The sequence below is a fragment of the Lepisma saccharinum genome, chromosome 1, assembly GCF_977018435.1.
Source record: "Lepisma saccharinum chromosome 1, izLepSacc3.1, whole genome shotgun sequence".
In the NCBI taxonomy this organism is placed as follows: Eukaryota; Metazoa; Arthropoda; class Insecta; order Zygentoma; family Lepismatidae; genus Lepisma; species Lepisma saccharinum.
The window spans coordinates 73,765,610-73,792,384 of NC_139229.1; the positions used below are offsets into that span (position 1 = coordinate 73,765,610).

Genomic DNA, 26,775 nt, shown 5'->3' on the forward strand with positions numbered 1-26,775 from the left:
AAATGAATTTCACTTTGACATATAATTTGTAATTAAAGAAAAGTGTATTAACGACTTCTAGGCTTACCAAATTAAAAGTAATGCAAAAATGTCTAGTAACCTGTATTTGAACTGATATGTTATGGAATATGACTGAGAATGTGGAGGTTGGGTGGTGGGGTGGGGGTCTATCGTGGAAAATATTTCTCATTTCGACGATATTCCCAAATTTGAAAAACCACCTCTACAATGAAATCCTCCTTGAGTAATTAGGTCAGTCACTGTCTTGCTGCCTGGAGTGTTTAATATGAAATAGGCCTACTAGTGGCGACAATGTCATCAAATTATTACAAAAATCCAAGAAATTATATACACCTGAAGATGTTTGAAAATGCTGTAGGATTTGTAACCCTTGAACATAGCCTAACCTACTAACCTAACCTACTGTACACTTTATCTGATTAATTGAAAGTTATTAGTGATTTCGCTAACTTTGGAGATACAATAACTATACATTTTCTACTTCAGAATTACAAAATGAATGCATCCATACATTTTCTGATGTCAGGAAGCATCAGCTATACAGTGCTTCCATGCAAAAAAAAAAAGTTATTTTTCTTGCCATGCCTGAAGATCTTTGCATGCAGAGAAGTACTGCGGTTGAGGTCGAAGCTGCTGTTTGGCCAGTATAACTACCACAAGCCATCAGCCACTCACCCGCAATGCGGTCTCACCTAGCGAATAGTCAACAGGTTGACAAGTGAATCTATATCCTAGGAACCATCCACCCATCCCATACTGGAAACAGAGGTTATTTACTTTTGCATGTTTACTAACAGAGAACATTTACAAATAGTACACACCAACAACAATAGTACACACACACACACACACAATGGTGGAAAGGATAGGCAAGAGGAGTAAATGTTTCAAGGTGCTGTGTCTAAGCAATTGGAATTGACCAAAGAGCATAATATACAAGTGCGGTACACACGTAATATATTATGTGTGTTCTGGAATCCATGACATTTTCATCAGATTAGTACATGGTCACATATCTGTTCTTACTGAAAAATATGAGTCTCAAAATATGCCCTTGTACTTATCTGTTCACCTGCATGGTTACCAGATTCATATAGTTATTACAGTCCCCCCCACCACCACCATTCTATAAAATATTTAAATATCCAGATTTCCATTACTGTAAACAAGAACCGTGGAAATTTACGGTAATTTGTTGAAATGAAGGCTGTTTCTGGTTGAACATCCATTTTATATATGTAATAAAGTAAAATATGTAAATATTAGAACTGTACAAGACTTGATATGTGCAGAAATCTTTACATATTGGTATTTAAAAATGTTTAGTACTAACACTAACTACTGCAGAATTCTCAGTTGCTAGAAATGACACAATGTATATTACTCTTCAAACCTGTGATATACCACAGGTTTGCACACTTATGCAAATCTGGGTAATAGCATGACTGTCACTGGGTATACATAATGTTGCTTATGTGGTGTCAATGTGTATAATTTATGGAAATACTTAAAAATTAACTATATTAATTAAACATACTACTTATATTCTTCTACAGGTGTAAAATGTCTAGATGTGTATCCAGTGCAAAAAGCTCCTTTTGTTTCCAAGTGACAACTAATGTGATTGATAATTATGTTATCGAAACATTAATCCACGAGTCATTTTGTTCACTATGCTTTTGCATTACTAGTAGTTTATATCTTACTCATCTGAGCAGACTATATTATTTTTCAAATCCACCAATATATGCCTAACCACTCTTTCTATTTACAAATACTATTCTCTGGCACGATGCATTGTATCACTGCATGTAGTTCAACAGTGAATATTCCAATATTAATTCAGAACCTGACTGCTTAACTCTTGTAATTTACAACAGCTCAGAAATAATGCAATGCAGTCATGTGCATACATTACATGTAGGAACAACCCATACCTTTTTTCATTTTTTCATCTAACACTAAATTCCCAATTATGCAAAATGTAAGCACTTAATAATTTCTTCCATATATTAAGCAACTGTCCTACACTGTGACCATGCAGTCTATGGTGTCACGCTTTGGGCTCAAGCTACAGGACGTGTGCTGGTTCGAGTCTCCTGGGGGAAGCTTTAACAACTTTTATCCCGAGATTTCAGCCAGTGAATGGGGCTGGTAGCCACTCACCATCATGAGGCAATTAGGTATCTACGAATGAGTAGCGTAATCTGATCATGGAAACCTACAACAACCGGGAGTTTTTTGTCCTGCTGACCACATGTCACTCCCTAACTGGCAGGGACGGTGCTACAGGGGGCTAGGGGGCTGAAGCCCCCCAAACCAGGCCTCAGCCCCCCTGATAGCCCACTAGATTTTTATAGTACGGTAGATGAATTTCAACTGAAAACTTAGAAAGTAAAATTTACATTTTCCATTATGAAACTTCCATTGGGGCAAGTACAATGTTGAAGTACAATTTCTAGTTTGGTTAGATCGCAATTACTTTATTGCGATGTGTTCTCAAATCAATGGGCCACTGATTATTCAATACTAAGTAATTTGCCAATCAGGAGTCACCAAACTTGCTACGAAATAATCTGCCTGCCTGGAAGATGGATGTATTCAGTGGCTGTGAGATTGTTCCTTGATTGTTGTTGGCAGCCTCTGTAAATCGTATCTCTATCTTTCGGTATAGGTCTAACAGGTATGACAAATGAATTTTTATAAGTAGGATGACGTTCAAAATATAAAGAAGTGTTATGTTTCCTTTCTGTTTGTTAGTTCCTCATTGGAGTACCGACAATTGCATGAGAATTAGAGATGTTCTCTCATTGGTTTCATCGTTATATCTATTCTTAAGTAACTAATTCTCCAGCATTCTTAAACCCGAAGGTTTATGGCTGCAGCAACGCAAGCCTCCTTCCTATCCTTATCACTGCAAATATTCGAGAGGGAAAAATACGAAGTTAAAGAATGAGAAAGTACAATACAAACTACCTAATTCCTAAATGTTAAAACATTGGAAATATTAAAATTGGCCTCCCAGCCCCCATAGTCTAGCGATAGAATTGCTGCCTTGATATCAAGGGGTCTCACGTTCGATCCCAGTGGAGGAAACATTTCATTAAGTCATTCAGATTCCACTAGAAGGGCTTCCCCTATGGCATAATGCCAACGTCGTCGACTTGTAATCAAGGAGTCCCGAGTTCGATACCTGGTGCAGGCACATTGCACAGTGGTTTGGATCCCACTTTAAACTGTAGGTTCATTCCTGATTAACCTATCGGTGCAAAAAACAATTCAATTCAATTCCACTAGAAGCCGTAGCTCTCATCCCTATTAGCCTCTGTGCATATATTAGACCTTAAGTTTTTATAGTTTAATAAACAAATTAAACAAGTAATCATTGAAATACGGTGTGAATATCAGCAGGTTTGGGTAATTTTCTTGCTCGCAGACCTAGTCCCACATGTTAATTAATTATAATTTGTGAGGTTAGGAAATAATTTCTGCAGTACCACCATAGTGGACAAACTTGATTCTGTGCAGAAGAATCAATCATTGAAGCACATCTAAAACTATTGATCCAATTCTGTGCAGTATTTATGCACAATATATTCTGAAATAAAATTAAAATCTTCAGTAGTTATTTTCAGTAATAAAAATGCCCAGTGTAAGCATTGCAGCTATATTCATTGTGTTTATGTCAATATATTTGTCTCCTAGTGGAAGTGAATTTGTAGTAAAAATATTCTTGTTCCTTGTGAGTGGCAGCTCCTACGTGGACGGCATTTCGGCATCCTCCCCATTTTTAGCCATAAGTTCTGAATTTCAGTCGTTGAACAAGAAAAAGTAAGATATTTCATCATGGCAGAGAAAACGGCATCATTAACATACTTTCTATTCAAGGGTGGTTTGTTTATTGGATGCCTACTTTATTAAGTTAGTGTTGCTTTTCTGATGAGCTGCTCCCTACTGTTGTGATTTGGACAGTTTAGAGTTATGGCACACTGGGTCAGAAAGGAACTCAAAATCAAGACCCTTTAGCAGCTGATTGCAATGGTTGAAATATTTAAAATTGCCTTTTACGAACTTTACAAGGTTTGGGTTATTGAAATTTGCACACACCCAGCAACGGCTGCTTACGGCAAATGAAGTGTTGCCTTCGTAATCGAAATGGTAGAGAGGTTGAATGTTATATCTATTTTGTCCTTTGAGAAAGAGCTTCCAAAATCTTTGGATTTAAACAAGGTTGTAGCTGCTCATAAAAACAGACATACCTTATCGTAGTTTCTTGATGTGGCTATTTTCTAATTTGAATAAAAAAGTACTCACATTTTTTACTTATAAAGTGTGTTACGTTTAGTATTTATACATATATCTAGTGAGTTGATAATGAGTGTATTTTTTATGGTGTATTTTGTTTACTGTTCATATGAATAGTAAGTATATGATACTATTCCTCTCGATAATGGCTTAGGAAAAGAAAACAATACAATTGCATTTTAATTGACATAAAAGATTCATGCCTGTAGAACAAACATAACATCTCGGCGATTTATCTTTGGATTTGACTGTAAAGTAGGCCTATGTCACTGGTAAAATTATACCGTAATAAAGTATTACGTAATTACCTTTTAGCCGATATTTGTTAGCCCCCGAGAATTTGACTCTGAAATCTGTAGCCCCCTCACTCATTTTAGGCTGGCCCTGTCTGTGCTAACTAGTTGGATGATGGCCTACTTCTGCTGAGTGGGAGTAAGGCTGGCAGTTGGTAGGTAGGACCTGGCCCTTATGGGCTGTTGTGCCATGGGTCATTATTATATAGTAAGCAATTTCTCTCATATTCTGTCATATTAAGGAAGTGCTATTTTGTCATCTGTTAGAAATACTGAATTAAAAAAAAGGACTAATATCGAAAAAAGGTTGGACAAAGAAAAACAACATGACAGCACCGAGAATGTCAACATTTCCAGAGAGGACTTTGAAAAATACAAAATATGCAGTCTGTTATTTCCTGAAGATTACTAAGTGGATGTTTTAGTATATCTTTAGTACCATTTGGTACAGAATACTGACAAGGCATATAGATGCAAGGAGAGCTACCATGTAACATTGACCTGACTGTCAAAACCAGCATTCATCAATCGACCAGTTGATAAAACACATTAAGAAAAGACTTCCCAGCAGTTCCTACTTTCATCATCCCTTATATTCACTCATTTCAAAATTTCTCTGGGGCAAGAGTCCAACACCCAGGCAGCATGCCAACAACCATATCTCACACCATCAATTTAAAGGATACATTTGATAAATTCTCTCTCCGAATGCCATGGCAACCACCACCAGTACAGTTTTGGTTGCAAGAATTTCTGTGGCTTACGTCAACTTCAATACGTGTGGCAAAACTCTCATTTCTACTTTCAATTTTTAAGGTTCAGCTGGATCTCTGGTCGATGCCAGCGATGCTGTTTTTGAAATTTACTCCTCTTTTGAAAAACTGCTACAATAGTCCAAAATCTGAAAATTTACATCTACTTATAACCCCTTCTAGAGCATTCACGAGAATCTTTATCTATCTAGATATTTACAATAGTTTAATAGGTTTATACAGTCTATTGTGAACACTTAGATGACAGCGAAAGTAAACCACGTGAAGATTCACATGAATGAATGCTCTAGAAGGAATTCTAAGAATATATATATATATATATATATATATATATATATATATATATATATATATATATATATATATATATATATATATATATATTATTATTATTATTATTTTATATTGGAATATCACAACAGATTTTCAAAAGAAGAGGAAATTTCGAAAATGACTTCACTGCCATCTGTCAAAGGTCCAGCCAAGACTTAACATTGTAGAGTAGGAATCAGGCTGGATACATAATACTGACTGTGTGTTCTGATAGACAAGAATTGATTATAACACCGATTGCTACATTATTTCAAGGATACACACTATGTTACACTCTTGTTAAAATTCTATACATCACCACTGTTGATCAAGAAAGAAAATAATCTGCTCAAAGATAATCATTATAGTCTTGCTCTAAAAACAGAAGAAACAAACTACTACGTGAACAACAAAATAAAGAAGTAACTTGTAAGGGGAAAAGTAACTTATTCAAAGTACCAAATATTGCTTGCCCTGCCGAGAAATGAACATGTCAAAGATATAAGTACACCAGAGACAATAAAATACAATCAACATTGACAATGCAACATCAAACTTTTAATTCTGAACAGCTATGATGCACTGATCTACCGTTATTTACGAAAGAACACATGCAAACAGAAGCAAAAAACCTACACATATAGCTATATGCAAATCTTTTAACACTGCAAAAACGACACCTTTAAATTACTTGCCATTAAAATCCACTTAATGTACTACTGTCTTGGTCTCTTATGCTGGACAGCATAGCACATTTCTAGTAAAAGTCCTGACAAGACACTTGTGCCACATTAAAATTTATTACTTCATGCCATGCATGACCACATAACTACTAATTACTGAATTACTGATCATTTGCATCAACATGCTAATTTAACACTAATGAAGAATGAGTTCGATGAATTGTCGTGATGAAAATAAACACCTAATTCTGCACTATAAAAGAATGAATTAGAATTAACTATTTTCCATTGGATCATCAATAACCTCAGCTCACAATATAATATAAATTATTCTTTTGCAAATTGTAAACTATCTTCAAGAATGCGATTTCTACTGCAATGTTCATGTGCCCATGTTACAATTTTTTGTCCTGAACTTTCCAGAGTCTCAAATTAAAATGATTGTTAAGTACAATTCTATCAACAATTTCTTAAAAAATATTATCTTATTTTGTACCATATGATAATAGCACTTGATAATTGGTGACAAGTATATTGATATGTTCTTTTGTTTTTAGTGCAACCCTTCACTAACCATTGAACAGAAATATAATATTTCCTTAGTTATATAAAATGGCTTTCAACAAAGAATCTAAATTCAAAGTCAGGAACGGTAGAAGACTGAACTCTGAAATGGGACAATTTCCAACACAAGAAACTTCCAATTAAAAACGAACAGCCAATTTTTCTCGAACAAAATTTCCCCACAGTCCAATGTATGAACCCCACTTTTGACAACTTTTGACAACAAAGACAAGAATTTATATGAACAAGGAACAAATTGGTCCAGAAGAAAATTTGAAAAATATTATATATAAGACATGTGGGTTTATAAATATACTTCAATATGTGATCTAGTTTTTGGATCAAAATGGTGAACATGCATTTATATTTAACCACAAATATCAATGACAAATTAACTCTTGTAAATGACTTCAACTGAAAATGATCTCAGAAGACCCAAACAAACATTTATGATAGTAATGGTCAAAGAGCCACAGTTACCATTTTTAACAGGAATATGTTTTATCGGTTTGGATACTATTCATATAGCATCATATATCTACACAACGTAGTTAAGCCAAAGTAATAGGCAAAATATGTTTCGTAATGCAAAATCAATGTCATGCTTTCTGAGTTGTTCATTTTTTGTAGTTTTTTTTTGTTTTTTTTTTACTATATAGAGCATCAAACCATTATTTGATTTAACATTGTTTTAAATTAAATATTGCATGGATTAAATGTAACACTAATAACAATTTATAACGAGTGTTTATAAATGAAATAGGATTTATAAAAAAAATATATTAATGGAAGAAACTGTTAATAAGCAAGCTAACAATTTCCTGCCACCATTATCAGCTTTCTTTGTTAATTAAAGAAAGTTATTTAGATTAATTCTTTGTTCACAGCCACTACAAGAAATGCATCTTTAGTTAAGTATTCCTCTAACAAGAAACTTTACAGTTTGCACACAAGAGCATACAAGAAATGGAAGAGCATTCGTCAATATTTTATACTGGCAATGTAGATGATCTTAAGAAATTAAATCGGAAAATAAAAATGCGTGAAGAATAATGTAACTATATGTGAACAGGGCAAAATGTATTTTTTAATATGCTGTGTATGAAACTATATTCAAAACACAAAAGTAATCTTAATGATGAAACAATAAGAAAAGGGCAGAAAACAAAAACATGGTGATGGATTCAACTTTCCTGATACAGGATACAAGAGTTGTCGACAACTCTGCAAGAGTTAGTCCTTCACCATATTAGGACTTCAATGCAAATGGTTTCTGTAAAATTAGACCATTAAGCTACATGGGCAAATAAAAAGATAATAAATTTTACAAGTCTTTATGCAATAGTAAAGAAAGAAGAGGAATTCCAATTTTAAAATAAATCTGACAATGTAGCTGAATTCTTAGAACCTTACATATGTAGATGATAGCAAGAAAATCTTGAATAAAGAAACATAGAATTTCACAAAATCCAATTTAAATATATAGGTAAAATCAGTACAAGTGACCAACAAAGAGTGTAGATGAATGAAGCAGGAATTTTTTTATGACTGCATTCAACAGATGTTATTTACATGTGCCCAACAAGAGACTTATTTCTTTGTTCTGAACATTAATATTGCGATATGGATATGTTAGTATCATTCAAATGCTACACTACTCCATCTATTTTTCCACTTTCTCACACATACTAAACCCAACTGTTACTAAAATGATGATGCCATAGTTTCAGTTGTACACATGGGTACACACATGCACACATAGATATAACTACATACAAGGGCACTTCATTTCTTGTCAATCTCCATCAGATTAGTACAAGCAAGTGGAATGTTCCATCAGTCTAACAGTCTAACACCTTTGATGCTCCGTGTAACGAGAGTACTGAATTTCTTTGTGCTCCTTAGTTGCTATTTCGGACAGATCTTGCATTTTCCATAATATATCGAAAGTGGTAGTCATTCTCTGCTAGGAAAGTCGATGCGGTTTTCATAGTACATGTATAAATTATACTCTGAAGGTTTGAGACTTAACAAGCTGATGAATTTCATGAATGTGTTTGCTTGCAGACGGCTCTGACTCACCCGAATTGCAATGGAATTGTTTGTGTAATCAACTGGTTGACATCTGAAGCTGTAGTGATACAGCCATCCTCCCTGTAGGCACTGTGTATGGAAAATACTCATACAGTTTGGCAAAATATGACAGATAGAAGAATGAAGATCAAGAAAAAACAATGGTAGAATTGGAACATTATACATGTCAGCATCAAGACTGAAGAAGTACGTATTGTAGCTTTTCTGGCGACATGATTGAAACATGTGTTTTCGGATTACCAGCCAGAAGTCGACATTCTTCCAACTTTTGAAGTGCATACTTTGTGCTAGGGAAATGTTGATTGATGACCGACCAGGTGAAAGTTTGATTGTTTGACTTGCTTTATTTTACTTCGCTTTTTGTCACTTATGGCTAATCGAGAAGATGAGGATGAGAGATGATATGATGAAAGCAATAAAGGGAAACCACGAAGAACACCCATCCACAGGCTGGGATTCGAACCTGGGATACCTGACATCATATCATGCTGTGCTAACAACTCCATCACAGAGGATAACACCGAGTGAAAGGTTAATATCGTATTTCATTGCATAATCGTCACACCCTGTTTATTCAGTCCAAAAATTGGTTTATAAGATTTCATTGCATAATCGTCACATCAGATAATGAAACCAATTATAACAGCACAGAATCTTCATACAAGATGATTAAATTTTCACAACACTGTAGTGAATATTATCAAGGGTAATATTTAGACTACAATGCATGAACAAATAACAACTAATGTGTTAACGTCTTTATTTCTAAACTGAAAAATGTTCGCTCAACTGTCACAAAGAAATGATGTGCATCAATTTTGACTACATACAAATTTAATGTATATTCAAGTCAGGAGTATTGAGTGCACCCTAATCTTGCACCAAAGACAGTTTAGTACATGTAATACTGACAGAATAATAATAAAAAATGGCTTCACATAATGGTTGCTCCCCGCGTTTTTAAAAAAAAAAAAAATTGCATAACATCTGTGATGATTATGCAGTGAAATGGGACATGCATGGATGAGAAGGCAAAGCTTAGATTCTGTCCTGTGATAGGTCCAATCTGGCAATGAAACTCCAGGTCCATCCTCACAGGACAGAATCTAAACTTCACCTCCTCATCCATGCATATTTTCACTTGGTCTCCAATCAACATCCCCTGATGATGAGAGCAATGTATACACTCAAAATGTTGGATGCTATCTAGTTGGTAAACCAAGAACACTTGACTGAAGAACTAATATTTTTTTCACTATATATATATATATATATATATATATATATATATATATATATATATATATGTATGTATGTATGTATGTATGTATGTAGCCAAATTCAAAACTATAGAAATTTCCAGCTTACAAGAACACTGACAAATAACTTGAGTGTTGTGTAATCCCACTTAGTAAATATACAAGTTCTTTCTTACAGTTGATGGTTCAGAAACAATCAGCTTTCCTGCTCTCGCTACACTGTAAATTGTCAAATACCAGCAATACTTGAACTAAAGAACAAAATTCACAATGTATAATCGTGTTTTGCAATTCCCTATGTCAAGTTCGTAAATTAGTATTTCTTGAGAAGCATAACACACTTTGATGATCCAGGTTTCGTATTTAACGGCTTCTAAACTTACGATAGAAAATGTTCAAATTCAAATATTTGACTTAACTTCAAATCTTATAAAGGAATCTAAGGAAACAGAGGCTTCAAAATTTCATGAATTTCGAAACAGCATAAAAATTGGAAATATATTTCTAGATTAATTGAAATCTAAAATATTCAATAGTGGGGGAAGGAATCCTAAAACACGCCTTTCTTGGTTCTTAACAAGTGCTTCAACAACTCTAAATATTACCAAAGAGTGGGATCGTGTAGCATTTCTTTGTATGAAATGATGCTGTTAATTGTTACAAGCTTCTAAATAAATGATAAATGAATATGGTTTTATTTCTGAATTTGGGTCTCTGTGTGTGTTTATCATTCTGAAACTTTTTACATCTGATACATATATTTGAAACTGGCATACATTGTGTATTATAATGGAATTTCAAGTGTTAATACACACCCAAAAATTATGCTCAGAATTGCTCTCATGTGCAAGAATGTTTTTTCTACTTCAAAAAGTTCCTTTTTCCAATTACAATACTATCGTCCTGTGACCCAATTCAAAGACAATAAAGTTTTATTGGCTTGACAATTAATAAGTATATGACTAAAACTGAAGGAGGTTATAAATAAACATTCAATCTATTTCTGAGGATAACATGTTACATGGCAAATTGATAAACACAAGGTAAATACCTAACATAATTTCGATATTCCCACATGATTACTACAAACAGTTTAATTACTATTATTAGTGGCCTCTAAATTATCATATTCATAATAGTCTGGGAGTAGATGGGAAACGTCAGGTAATCATTGATTGAGTTTTTGTTTCAAGTTCACTTTATGCATAAATAGGCTAATTGAGACCGGACCTAGTTTAAAGTGGGATCCAAACCACAATGTGCCTCCACCAGGTATTGAAGCCAGGATCCTTTGATTACAAGGTTACATCATCATTGAGGAGGCCCACGACAGGAATTAGGAATATATATATATTGTGTTAATTAATTTTTGATAAATGTATAAAATATATATAATATGTAGCACATGAAATGCTGTGGAAAGAAACAGGGCCGGTTTGAGACAAATCCATATGGAAGCAGAAAAAAAAGAAAGAGATGCAGACAGATCAGAGATCTGACTCAGTAGTTCCATGGTAGTGCGATGTGGTACAGTATGTCAGAGGTCTATGTTTGAGACTGGTTGAGTCTGCAGTTTTTATTCTACAATTAAAGTTTTCTTGTTGCATTTTCACTGAGTTCTAATGTAAACAGAAGCATACAGTATTTTTTTTTTCATTATTTGCAATGAGAAAACCACACAAACGAGGCTGAGCATTAGCACACTCTACAGATATTACGAGAAACTTCATATTTTATGCCAGTTTCCTTTTGCTATTGTTCCCAAAAGTGTAGAGGTAAGACAATGGTGATTCCAGGGGTGCAGGAAGGGTACCGTGGTAACATGTAATGACAACAGGTTTACCGTGCGTTATAAGGAAAAACAAACAATGCAACAATATATATATCTTAGACCACATCTCCCATTTGAAATAACATCAAAGAAGGGTGAAATAAAATAAACATGCAAATCATGAATTACGAGAAAATCAAACACTTTGGACTCACCCGTGAGGGTTTTTAGGGTCCTAGTGTAAAGGCCATGAAAAGAGTGACAGAGAGGTAAAAAGTATGCTTATTGTTTGAAGGAGAAAAAAACTCAACTGCAGTGCATTAATACTGGGTTGATATGAGTGCAAACACTTCTAAATTACTGCATAGAAAAATCTGTTAGAAATATAGTGCACTGTGAAATTTACAAGTTTGAAGTTATATAAATTAGAAAGTGCTTCAAATATAAGTAACTATATACCACACTTCTCTGAAAAGGTTTACAAAATATTCTGGAAATATCCTAAAAAAAAATGTTATAACTTATAAAAACACATTTTTATATTCTAGAACAATATAAACTAAATGTCAACTCAGATGCTTCTGTCATATTGATTAACTTTGGCTGCTTGTGAAGTAAACAAACCAAGAGAGGGGGCAATGTCGTCAAGGAGATACAAGTGAAAACAATTAATTTCCTGCACACATAAGGTTGAAATACCACTTACAAGCAGGAAATGAGCATATTAAATGTACATAACTCAATTTCATGTCACTACTTGGGTTATTTCAATTTCTGTTTTTTTCATACTTGCAAGCATTAAAAGTTCGATAAGTAAGGGCAGAAGGATTTGTAATAAATTCAAAACAATGCCAATGCTTTCAAATTTTGCTACCTGTGCATGTAAGGTAAGTCAAAATTAGTTTCTATTAGTATTCTCTTCCCAACTATATATTTTTTATGGACATGGATTTGTCCATCAGCATCAGGCACAGATGATATGGTTTGGACATATGAAGAGGATGGGTGCACAAAGACTGCCAGTAAGAGCATACAGTGCACAAGGAGTGGGAATAAGGCCAAAGGGGAGACCAAGATGTTGATGGAAAGAGCAGATAGTGGAGAGTGTTAGGAGAAGAGGACAAGATTGGAAGACTGTAGAAGGAGAGGAGTTGTGGAAATAGAAAGGCTTGACTTCTATGCCGACCCAGCCAGAGGCAGAAAACAGTGAAGGATGATGATGTCCATTAGAATTATTCAGGTTCGAAAATATTCCATTCCTCAGTCGGCAATAGACAACAATGAAATCATAACTAATAAAAGGCATTATTATAACCTTCATATTGCATAATTTGTACTATGAAACTTTCTTAATCTCACTAGCACGATTTGTGTACAGAATCAAAATCAATCATTTTCTTTAATGTCTCTTACGCCACCAGACTTCCATTTCAGTAAAATAAAAGTATAAAGATCTGAGTTGACACAATAGCATACGAAAACAATTCAATGTTTGTACATAAAAATCATATACATTTCTGCAATAGATGTAATTAATAAAATCAACAGAGATGCAAGTGTGATTATTGATTTAAACTACTTTTCTGAACACTGCCCTGCAAGACAGGATGCGATCCCAAAGGTGTACCTGTTGGGAGGTGTGGTAATGAACATCAACACTAATGGGGCAGTTTATCTTGAAAAATAATAAAAAAGGGATGTCAAACAAAAGAAAAGGAAGTAAAATATGATGAATATAGGTGCAGTCTTCAATACATTATATCCAGTACACACCTAATTCAAAATAATGATAACTGTAAAACGGTAATTGACAGTCGCTCTTGTTCATTGTTCATTAGTATATCCAATATAACATGTGAGAGAGCTGTACTTGTAAACTTTCTAGACAGCCACAGACATGTGAGAATTAAAAAAAATAATTCACTATAAATTAGTTTTGTTTCCCAATGACAAAACATGTGTATGTCTTTACCACTGTGCAGCCTAATGACACATGTGTGTTGTATTACAACATTTTGAAAATTGAATAAATTCTATGTAAGTTTCTCCCGCCCCTTACCCATATGAGAAGTGGACACAAAAACTTTTTTTTAAATCCATTAAGTTGCAAAAATGATGAATAATCAGTGCCAATTTCTCTTCTTAAATTTAGAAGCAAAACTACACCAGAACAGCAAAAACTCCATTCTCTTTATATACTCTTTCAATACTAAATATTTGTGTCATGTTTTGGGTGTCTTCTGCTCGTGCAGAAGAAAGAATTAAATGGTTCATTTTCCAAGAAATTACATGCAATTATGAAATATTTCACCACAGCCGTTTCTGCAACCTGTTCAACCTTACAAATGGTGGACATCAACGGAATATTATGGCAAGAGTAAAAAGTAACTTACAATACTATCGTTAAATCAGGAAAAAATAAAAATCACACAAAATGTTTTCTTTAAAAAAAGTAACAATTTGTCATACATGCTGTTTAATATGTTTTAAAAATTCATTAACTTACCTCATAGAAAAGCCATGCACTAAATAGTACTTGCAAGAAATTATACACTATTAACACATTCCTTAGTTCCAATGGTTTCCTGTTTTCCATATACCGAGGTCCTAGCACTTTTACCAAATACACATAAAAAAAACATGCTCCTAATGTGGGGAATGGACTGTTCATGAGAAACCAGCCTCTCACTCTTGGATCTGGAAGAAGAAATCTGAATGTAAATATCACAGCTTTGTAAATACATTCACAACTTCAGATAATTAACTACAAATATACAGTTTTCAATTAAAAACTCAGTCATAATTCTATTTAGTCATCAAGACTGATGAAGTAGGAAAGTGAGGTCTGCTACAGCAGTTGAAGGTTAATGTAATGGTTCAAAACTTCATTAATGAAAATATGAAATAATCAGCAATTTAGTGGTGATTCATTCATTCTTCGTTTTGGACTTTTAACCACTGTGTTAATCTTTCAATACCAATGTTTCGGAGGCTGATTCTGCCTCTGTCTTCAGGGTAGTGTGTTAATCATATTTAGTATATTAGTAGATTTAGTCAGTGGTCGGAAGTAGTGTGCTACTTGCAGCATCGCTACTGTAGCAAGCTACAAAATTTGTAGCTGTAGCTGTAGCGGCGCTACATTTTGAAAATTGTAACTGTATCTGTAGCGAAGCTACAAAATTCTTGTAGTTGTAGCGAATTATTTTTTCTCAGCATTTTGAAGTACATTTTATATATGGCAACAGCATAAAAAAAAATCGACATTAATGCTTACTTTTGCAGCAGGTTCATAAAGACAAAATGTATTACTCAGATCATGTTCATGACAATAATCATCCTTGAAAGAGTCAGTGAGATATAGTTCAAAATACTGCCTTCATATCAGTCTATTAAAAAATGTCCTTTATTCTCAAGAAAAATACGTTGATATATAAACACAAATAATCCTACCAAATTTTATTTGTGTATAGTTGTAATCATTAATTTTTGCAACACCCTAATTGCAATACTGAGAAATCAAATTTGAATTGATATGCCACTTACATAGGTATGTTATTCTCAAACACTATATTAAAAATAAGTACACGAAGTAACACTGTTATCAACATTATCGAATGATGGGAATCATGATAATAAATAACAATCTAGTTTCCAGTAAGTACAATAGGGTTCTAAGTTTGTTATGCATAAGTAGCACGGAAGTAGCGAGTAGTGAACAGGAGTAGCGTAGCGAGCTACTTTTTGGTAAATGTAGCTGTAGCAAAGCTACATTTTTGGAAGAGTATCTGTAGCTAAGCTACTTTTAAAATGTAGAATTCTGTCACTGGATTTAGTAGATTAACACACTACCCTGAAGACAGAGGCAGAATCAGCCTCCGAAACGTTGGTATTGAAAGATTAACACAGTGGTTAAAAGTCCAAAACTAAGAATTTAGTCAGCTTCATTAATTTTGCAGACAACACTTTCTTCAAGTCATGCGTAGTCAATAAAATCTACAATGTACGGAACAACAATGTTCTTGTCTGACGTAAAAACATAAAAACAGTTGAACATGAAAACATTAATAAACAATAATAAGTGTTGAAGCTTTCTTGCTGACAATTATGAACAGATTCTCTCGGGCTATCGACCAGAGTTAATGTCTCTCTCATCTTCAGGATATAAGTACTTCTTCAATTCTACCCTGAATATGAGAGTGGAGTTAGCTCTCAAAAGCTCAGAAACCTTTCCAGAACTCACCTGGTCGATAGCCCGAGATAATTTATTATCTCAAAAAATATAAAGTTTGTTTTTAAGTTGTGTAAGAAGCATTTTAATTCTAGTCAACTACATTAATTTTGCAGACACATTTTCTTCAAGTCATATATAATCAATAATATCTATAATGTACTGAACAACGATGACTTTGTGTGAAAACCAAAAAAAACTGTTGAACATGAAGTTAATTAACAACAGTAAGTCTTGAAGCTTTCTTGTAAGCTAATATGTCTCTCATCTTCAGGGTAGAAGTACTTCTTCACTTCTACCCTGAAGATGAGAGTGGTGTTATTAGCTCTGAAAAGCTCGGACACCTTTCCAGAACTCACCTGGTCGATAGCCCGAGATGATTTGTTACCTCAAACCTAATAAAGTTTGCTTTTAAGTAGCCTAAATGTAACACTGATCTACTGGACCTACAACTGTTTCAATATATTAGTGTAGATGGAGAATTTCCTCAGGTAGGCTATAGAGTTGACAAAATACTTTGCTTTTGTTGTCGTGCACACTAAAGTGAGAGTTTATCTATCTCTCTCTATCTGCATGTGCTTCTAGATCTACCCAAAATGATAGATTGTCATGTTAACATATTCATTGGCATTACTTGAATATTTCTTATTTAAATTATTTCAGTGGGTAGGAGAGGCCCTCCATACAGGGACGGCGACAGGGGTGGGCACGGGTGGGCAAGCGCCCACCCAAAAATTCCTGTGCCCACCCGATTGCCCACCCAATCAAATTCAATAAGTACATATACTTGGGGATATATGAATGATTCAATAAATGAGTGTATTCTGGTGTTCATAACATGTATATTTTACTTGTGAATATTATCTATGCTGAAATGTTCATATATTATCAACCCATTAAAAGCCAATTTTGTTATTAAATAGTGAGAGTAATTACTATAGCTATTGAAACAAAAACTGTGAACAAATTAATACTTCCATGATTAAAAGCCGCTAGTAGGCTTAGGAGGCTCAAAATTATGCAGGGTATGATCAAAATTAGATCAGAATTTAGGGTGAACTTGAGGACTGCAGCTCCGGGCCTCCACATACGTATATAAATCCCGGCCTGAGTATGGTTAATAAAATCTCCAAATAAACAAATAAAAACATCATCTTAGCGTTACTTCCTTCAGCAACACAATAAATTATTTCGACTTTTTAATTATTATTAGAATAATTTAATCAAGAAGACTTAGATGGAAAGGCCATGTGACGTGAATGCAGAGGAAAGAATAGTTTACAGGATTCTTGTTGGGAAACCTGATGGTAAGAGACCAGTAGGAAGGCCAAGACGAGGATGGAGGGATAACGTTGGGATGGGCCTGAAAGAAATCGGTAAGGATGGGAAAGATTAGATTGATCTTGCCCCGGATAGGGACAGATGGAAGGCTTGTGTTGTTGTAGCGATAAACCTTCGGGTTTAAGTATGCTAGAGAGTATAATAAAAAAGTAATGTAAAGTGCTCCCCTGTGCTCTGCACCACGCCATGAAGGCGTATAGGGTGTGTGGAGTTAGGGCCCCATACTTTCTTGATCTCGGCCGAATCTGGAGGTGATGTGATCAGAGTATAATATAGTTTTAATTAACTCTGCATTGAAGTGTCCCTTTTTTATATCATTACAATTTTTATATACCTCTCATCTTCATATATCAATATGGTATGCGAAATATCAACTTTATATTCATTCTACTAATATGTAGGAATCACAATAATCACTACAATACCTAAGTAAATAAATTTTAATAAACCAATTATGTGTGGAAAAAAGTGTCACGAAGTATCCATTAAAAAAATTTCTTTCTCTGTTTTTAAGCCCACTTTTATGCTCAGATAGGCTAATCGGGACTAAGCCTACAGTTTAACGTGTTGTCCGAACCAGTGTGCATTGTGCTTCCACCAGAGGGGGGGGGAGTCGAACACAGGACCTCTCTATTGTAACGACAGCGTTATGCCATTGGGGAAAAATATATACAGAAAGAACTCACACCAAACGTGTCATTTTATCACCACAGAAGATACGTTCATTATAAGAGAGTGATTGCCTGAGACAAATATTTGAGGCTCTGGGAAAACAATGTCATTGTTCACGTAATTAGCTGCCTTGATCCACTAATGAAACGCTGTGCAATTGAAATTACCACCTCAACTTTCTAAGAGGTATGAACTAATGAAACTCCATTGTTTGGAAGAGTAAGTTGTGGTTGATTTGTTTTATTTTAAGTAATTTCTCTGCTAATTTTGATAATGACGACGGTAAGGTTCAATGGTGATTAGATGAAACTAACGAAGGGGCGAAAACAAACACACGCTGACACTCAAAATACAAACCCTCATAAATTATTACTTTGACAGTGGTTCCAGGCGCCAGGGACTCGTTGCCCTGAGAGAATTAAGTTTCCAGGGTATGCTGCACAGGATTGAGGTTGACATTCTAGTGTGTTCGAAATGGTCATGCCATGCAACGCAAGACATGGTACGGTGATCAACTTCAATGAATTCCTTGTGTCCTAAATAATTTTGTTACCTCAAAAAATATGTTCATGTAACCATAGGGTATTATTTCTCCCGCATTACTAACATGACTGTTCAGAAAACGAATAGCAACTTAGCTAATAATCTCTTCAATTCTGAACATTTTTTTTCAATCTTACTTGTTTATTACTTATGAGTGATATTTTGTCAAAATAGCCTTTCATTAGCCTAGGAATACTTCATGGACAATGAACAAAGAATTGGTTTTCCGTGTGTGTTTTAAATATTTCCTAATAAGACGTTCATTTTAATCCAAACATTCAGTGGCGGCGATTAGGAGGTGCGGGAAGTGGGGGATGAAGTTCCCCCCACCACAGTTTGCCACTTTTTGCCCCCGCACTATGGCCTCTTTATGCTAAGCCTTTGTTACCAATAAAAAGTCTCTGCCCCTCAAATATTGGCACCCAATTGCGCTACTTCAAACATTCAGATAGATTTGTCAGTTGTACAAACCTTGTGTGCTAAGAAAAGTGAGCCCCCCCCAAGTAGTAAGAAAACTCTTTCAGTCAAAAACTCATACGATGAAAATACTATGCTCAGGAACATGCATTTAAATTACGAGAAACTTCACGATTGTCTACCATTGCACTTTTTATCACTTTCGCCGAATACATAAAATCAAGTATGTGCCTTGTACAGGGAGGTTATTGCAGCATGCCACCGCTTCAGCGTCGGCCGCTTGCCGGCCCAGTCATGCAACAGGTGCCGGCAAATTGCGTAACAGATAGCCCGTTACACAAACCGCTTGTTTTGTAATGTTTCCACTTTTCACAATTATAGTTACAATTACAACTTAAATAAGCACGTACCTTGCCGCAAGGATGCTGGAAAAGGTGTCCTCTAAAATACAAATATTTCTGGCACTTTATTTCTGCCCATATCGCTTCTGACAGCAATGACTCATCCAACATAAAGGATTCAATTTTTCATTCTTGTCTTGCCTTCGAATAAACAAAACCGTGACTCTTATTTTGCAGATAACACAAGATTAATCCTTTTGAACACTAGAGTCAGTGGCGTGCCCAAGATTTTCGAGGGGGGAGGTTACGTATACATTATTATGCAAAACGAAAGCGCAGATAAACGAATTATTTAACAGTGTCACTTAATTTTAACGTGTGAATATTTTTGAAGTAAAGTAGCGATCATACACTGTGTGCGTTTTTCTTTCTGAGAGCGCCATTTGAAATAAGCACTTTTCCCCTTTTGCTACTATGGGATAAACTGAATATAAAAGGCTATAACTGCTCAACAACTGCATCTTTTTAAGAAATTTAAATTCTAAATGTAAGAATGAACAAAAAGCAACATTTTATGTAAATTCCGACAATTGTGAGTCCAGGGGGAAACGGGGGCCAAATCCCAAAGTTCTATTTTCCCCGTAATTACGCAAAATTTCTGAACGTCGTAATTTCCATTTTTTTTTTTTTTCAAAGTTGCGGCAGGAGCATTACATATCCTCATAGAGTAGTCTTTTGTTGTGCTTCCCTCAAAATTTGGTCCATCCAGTGTCTATAGAGCCGACGCTAGAAGCGAAATTCCTCAGATGTCGCAAGAGCGTCAGCGGCTTATCGGAGTAGTGGTAAGCCGCGAGAAGCCTCTCGATACTACGCGAATGCGACAGCTGTCGGCTACCAGTTGTTTAGACGTGTTCACTTCGGTTTGCGTTTATCAGTACTCGTGTTGTTCAGTGCTAGTGCTTTATCGTGTGTTAATTGTTATTCATTCATTAGTTATGCCGCCAAACAAATATAGTCTTGAACAAAGAGTTTTTATGTACGATACTTACGTGAAAACGAACTCTTGCAGAAAAATAGTCAGGCGATTCGCAAGAAAATTTCCTGGCAATCCTGTTCCGGACAGACATACTGTTTACAACCTCGTTAAAAGATTACGAGAGACAGGATCTCTTGAACCTAAGAAACGTGTTTCCAGACGACGTGTTCTTACGGAAGAAAAGCTAGACGAAATTGGTGAACGACTTGAACATACTCCAAAAAAATCCCTCCGTCGGCTTGCTCAGGAAACAGGCATTTCAAAATCCTCAGCACGAAATGCCACTAAATTACTTAGATTAAAACCCTACAAAATTACAGTGGTTCATGAATTGCAACCGCGCGATCACGCGACTAGAGTTCGATTCTGTAACTGGATGCTGGATAATATTGTTGCTGGCAGAGTAAATCCAGAATTAATCATATTTTCAGACGAAGCTTGGTTCGAATTGAATGGCCGAGTTATTTCACAAAACAATCGCTATTGGAGCGCAGAAAAACCTGACCTTGTGCATGAAGTTCCGCTCCATCCTGCAAAAATTGGTGTGTGGTGTGGTTTGAATGCGCACAGAATAATAGGGCCTATTTTTTATGAAGGTACTATCAATGGTGAAAGGTATCGAAGAGACATACTACAACCATTTTTTGAACAATTAACGGACATTGAATGCCAGCAGTCATTTTTTCAGCAGGACTCTGCTACTGCTCACACTGCTTATGAATCACTTAATTTTATTGCCGAGATTTTTGAGGACAGAATTATCAGTACTGAGTTGTGGCCCTCTCGTAGCCCCGATCTTACTCCTTGTGATTATTATTTATGGGGAACATTAAAAAACAAAGTGTATCAGAATAACCCGCGTACAATAGAGGATTTAAAAGAAAATATAAGAAGAGAAATTGCCAGAATCACACCTGAGGAGCTTATGGATGTTCAGAGGAATTTCATACGCAGATGCCGGAAATGTATTGGTGTTGAAGGAGGTCATTTTCAACATCATTTATAACACAGAAGGTTAGTGATCATCATTATTATTAGTTTTAAATAAAATTTTACACTTTCGGTTTGCTTTATGCGCCGCGATGCTGTTTCTGTTACGGACTATCTGTTACGCAATTTGGCGGCACCTGATGCATGACAAGGCCGGTAAGCGGCCGACGCTGAAGCGGTGTCTAAGAAAGATTACATGTCAAAAATAAAGTGCCAGAAATATTTGTATTTTAGAGGACACCTTTTCCAGCATCCTTGCGGCAAGGTACGTGCTTATTTAAGTTGTAATTGTAACTATAATTGTGAAAAGTGGAAACATTACAAAACAAGCGGTTTGTGTAACGGGCTATCTGTTACGCAATTTGCCGGCACCTGTTGCATGACTGGGCCGGCAAGCGGCCGACGCTGAAGCGGTGGCATGCTGCAATAACCTCCCTGTATTTGCAACACAAGCTTAAACCTAATTCATATTTTATTTCACTGTATTAACATGCATGAAAGAATGTGATTAGAATGTATGGCTGCGCATGGGTAAACACTTCCCTGAAATATTTGTGTCCATCAGAGACAAAGCGAAAGGAAATGGAACAAGATGCGAGAATAGATTAGAAAAGAATAAAGGCGAAAACAAGAAAAGGAAAGAGAAAAGAAGTAAGAGGAAAATCGGGAGTGTAAGAGAGATGAGATACATACATACGTATTACATACACATACGTATATACTATAGTATATGGTCTTACATTTTTCTGCCCACCCTAATTTATCATAATGGAGCTCCTGCCCACCCGGTCGAAATTTTCTGGCGCCGCCCCTGCCTCCATAACAAATTTTGGCCCTTAGTAACAAATAGAATAGGGACATTCCACGAAAAAAGTGTTCCTACTCCATGTAAATAACAATCAATCTGGAAAATATTATTGTTTATAATTGCATTAAGGTTTAAATGAGGGCTGAGCCGATACAACTTTGAACCGATACAGATACTCTTACAGATTTTTCTGGCGCCGCCCCTGCCTCCATAACAAATTTTGGCCCTTAGTAACAAATAGAATAGGGACATTCCACGAAAAAAGTGTTCCTACTCCATGTAAATAACAATCAATCTGGAAAATATTATTGTTTATAATTGCATTAAGGTTTAAATGAGGGCTGAGCCGATACAACTTTGAACCGATACAGATACTCTTACAGATACAGATACTTGGAAATTGCAAAAGTTAAAATTTGTTCAAAATATTGAACAATATTGTTGTGTAAATATTCATCTCCAATTATGTTCATCAATTTACTAAGAAATTTGCTTTCGAAAATTTAAGAATTACATCAGAATATTAAAATACATATTATGTAATCACAAAATATAGTTTTTTGTGCAAAATTGGTGCAAAATACAAACAAAGTTTGAATTTTGCACGATTTCCAGGATAATTAGATTCCGCAAAAGTGTTGTGTGGCATTCTTGCGGACCATGTGAAAGACCAATATGCCGGAAAAGTATCGGCTGGTATCAGTAGAAAAATTCCAACAGATACTTTCTGATACTGATACCAACATTTTTAAAGCGTCACACATGTAACATACTTTTGTTAATACTTTTAATTCATTCAGGTTATGCCATCACACTCAAGTTTTTTCATTTGTTAGCACTTCATAATTCTATGAAATAAATTCATTATGAATAATTTAATCCAATCACACATCTAGAACCTTACATTTTATGTGTATATGTCACACATGTAATGCTGGAATGATGCAATAGCAGCCCCTGCCCAACAAAATCCCAATTTTTTCATTTGGAATATGCACCAAAGGAGTGCTTGTGCACCCCTCATTTTATGCTCTGCACCCCCAGATTTCCTCTCAAGAGTAATAATAACAATGATAATAACACATGGAATAGAGCAGGTCCATTCTTTGTGCATCTGTATGTAATAAAACTACTGTTACTTAATTACATGATTTATCCACATCCAAATTTTCACCCCTCGCCCCTCCTTAAATTTTTCACAAAAGTCCAATTTATTGTAAGTTTGGCACTAAATTTGCCTTTGAGGGGTTCAAAGCGCAAATGGTGTAACTCCATTCAAGACGGTTTTGAGGAAAAGTCACATTTAGATAGCTTAGTTCTATATTTAGGCACAAACATAGTGGCCTCTATGAGCAAAAACTTGAAACTTAGGATATACTTAGTTCTAGCACTGAAATGTTTATGCTTCACAGTTCTAAGTTATACATGTAACCATAGCCGTATATATAAGGGGCCGTATATATAAGGGGAGAGTTTAATGGGTCCAAACCCCTCCCACTGCTTTAATAAACATTTTGCATTAATCGAATAATCGCATCAACAGCTGACGAAATCAATTTGAAAATATAACTTATAATGAATGGTGTACAATAATTTTATTTAATTCATATTTTCAGAATAACTAACGGTATGCATTATGTTCAAAATAATCTGTAAAATAGCAAAATTTTCGAAAAACTATTCAAAATGCACATTTATATTTTGGTATATAATTTGAAAATTTTGCAAATAAAAATCTCAATGTACATAATGAAAAATATTGTAATTGTTTATATAATTAGTGCATGTCTATATGTACAGTGAGGTATTCAGAAATATTCACTGAAAATTGTCTAAATTCAATAATAATGTAATTATTAACCATTTTACCATTAGTGAATAACATCCATGGTCAATAGTTATTAGTTATAACACAGGTATTTTAATTTTACTATCCTCGGAATACTGAAAACTGAACCCTTCCCATTATTTCCCTATAAATACAGCCGTGCTTGTAAATCAAATTCCAAGAAAAGTGGTTACGCCACTGGGGCTCTGAACCCTCAAAACCCCCTAACCTTGAACTTGCATCCTGTCTCCCCAAGATGGAAAATTCTGGATAAACCCTTGGGCAAGTGCGTTCATGAAGAATTTAATTAGTAGCTGAGAGGCAGTACAGCGAGATAAATATGATACCAGAAAACCAGCTTTCTAAAAATGTTTCCGATAACTTTCTCAGGGTTCCCACATGAACTTTAACTGCATTTTACCCTGAGTTTTCCAGAATCCTAAATTTTTTTCCAGGGTACTAAATACACAATACATTACTAATTTATATATATATATTTTACAATGGCCTATGGCGTATCTGTTTAATCACTAACAATACTGATCTGATATATTTATACATAGTGTGTAATTTAGTGAAATATTCTGCCATTTTGTTATTACTTTTATAAATAAAAACACATAATTCATGTCATGGTTTTGTAAAGTAAATGTCTAAATAGGCAGCTCCTTTTCAAAGGCAAAACCTACTGCAAACACCAAGTTATGTTCATTAATTAACAGTGGCGTCTCGTCCCTTGGGGCTTCCGGGGCTTAGCCCCTAAAGAAAAATGGACGTATTGACATAATTATCAATCACCATAACGCATAACTATCACACAGTCTTTTTAAAAGGCGATTTTTACATACGTAAATTCATCGTCTGTTGCAATGGATACGACAGCGCTCCTAGCGGCATTGATGTCAATTATCGTTTTGCGGGGCACGTCGCAAAGCAAGGTGTGGCCTACACCCACCTATGCTACAGTGCAGGTCACGTGCTACCAGAGAGAGAGGGGGAGAGTCCAATGGATTTGAGTGCTGATTCGGGGCTAGTTCCTTCGCGTCGCGTTCGATCTCGCGTGTTGTTCTGTAGTGTTTTGGTGGCTTTCATTCGCCATGTTTGAGTGAGTTTGGCAGGGTTGATGTTCGAACACAAATTGATGAAGGACATAGGCTGTCAATTACAAGACACGATGAATTTGTCCGGAAAAATAGGCATATATTAAATAGAATTATCCATTGCTTAAAATTCTGTAGTCGACATGAACTTGCTCTACGAGGACATAATGAAAGAGAACAATCTTTAAACAGAGGCATCTTCCCAGATTTATTATCCCTTCATAGAAGAGGGAAAACTAAAGAGGGAACTTCGTGTTCTTTATTGTAGTGAAGAGTTGAAAAACATAAACTCTATCAGTAGATTGCATTCATTTTTTATTTAAAATTATTTAGAGGGTATATTTTCAGAAACAGTAAAAATGACAAACATAGTTTTAATAACTCCAGTGGCAACAGCTGAATCTGAACGATGTTTCAGAACATTGAAGCGTATTAAAACCTGCTTAAGAAATGCAATGGGACAAGACAGACCAAATGCCTTGGCACTTGCTTACAATAGAGAAAAATACATTTCAAACATAAAGGGCTTCAACGAAAAAGTAATAACAAAATTTGCTGAGCAGAAGAACAGGAGTCAACGTTCGTAGAAAGGTATGTTTCACAACAATACCTGTTTCTTTTGTAATCATGTGAATTGTCATTATATTTTAAATTCTTTAAAAAAATAAGTTCAGTTTTGTAGTTTAGAAGAAGATAAATACCCGTTTATTTTGTAATTCATGTAATTTGTCATTACATTTTAAATTCTTTCAAAAAAATAAGTCCAGTTTTGTAGTCTAGAAGAAAAAATACCTATTTTTTGTAACTCATGTGAATTTTCATTATATTTTAAATTCTTTAAAAAATAAGCCCCGGCCAAATTTGAGGCCACGAGACGCCACTGTTAATTAAGGAAGAATGAACCATTCATCGAACATTCAAGGAATATTTGCAATTTTCTGTCAGGAATATGGATTATCAGTAAGCATATTAGTAAATTTTGTACAGTAGTTTATCATTATCAGTCAATAACGAAACTAATTAACAAATAAAATAACATATTTCTGCTAATTAAGGACTAAGGTTTTTGTGGGAGTTTTCACACTGTATTACAGTACACAAAATAAATTTCCAACACATCATATCCCCACCCAATCTTAGCAACAATGCTGTGTTAACTTTGGAAGGTGGCTCCTCATGTGTTGTTCAAAGTCAACAACTTCCCCAGAGAGAAAATTAATTCATTTGAATTATTGTTTTAAGTCCACTTTATGCACAGATAGGCTAATCGGGCTGGACCTACAGGTTAAAGTGGGATCTGAACCACTGTGTAATGAATGAACACATAAGTCAGTGCTAATTGAGCTGCAAAAGTGATAAAATGTTTGTGTTTAGCTTCCATGATGGAATTGGGAGA

General features: G+C 35.1%; 1 protein-coding gene across 8 annotated transcripts in view; it reads right to left on the minus strand.

The window, feature by feature from the left end:
- Window positions 1–26,775, minus strand: part of LOC145996494 (very long chain fatty acid elongase AAEL008004-like) — a 305,519-nt gene that overhangs the window by 21,699 nt on the left and 257,045 nt on the right. For all 8 annotated transcript variants that reach the window (XM_083133011.1, XM_083132998.1, XM_083133007.1 and 5 more), the window contains one exon: window positions 14,582–14,772. In XM_083133011.1, the coding sequence (XP_082989137.1) occupies window positions 14,582–14,772 (191 nt within the window). The remainder of the gene's footprint in view (window positions 1–14,581; window positions 14,773–26,775) is intronic.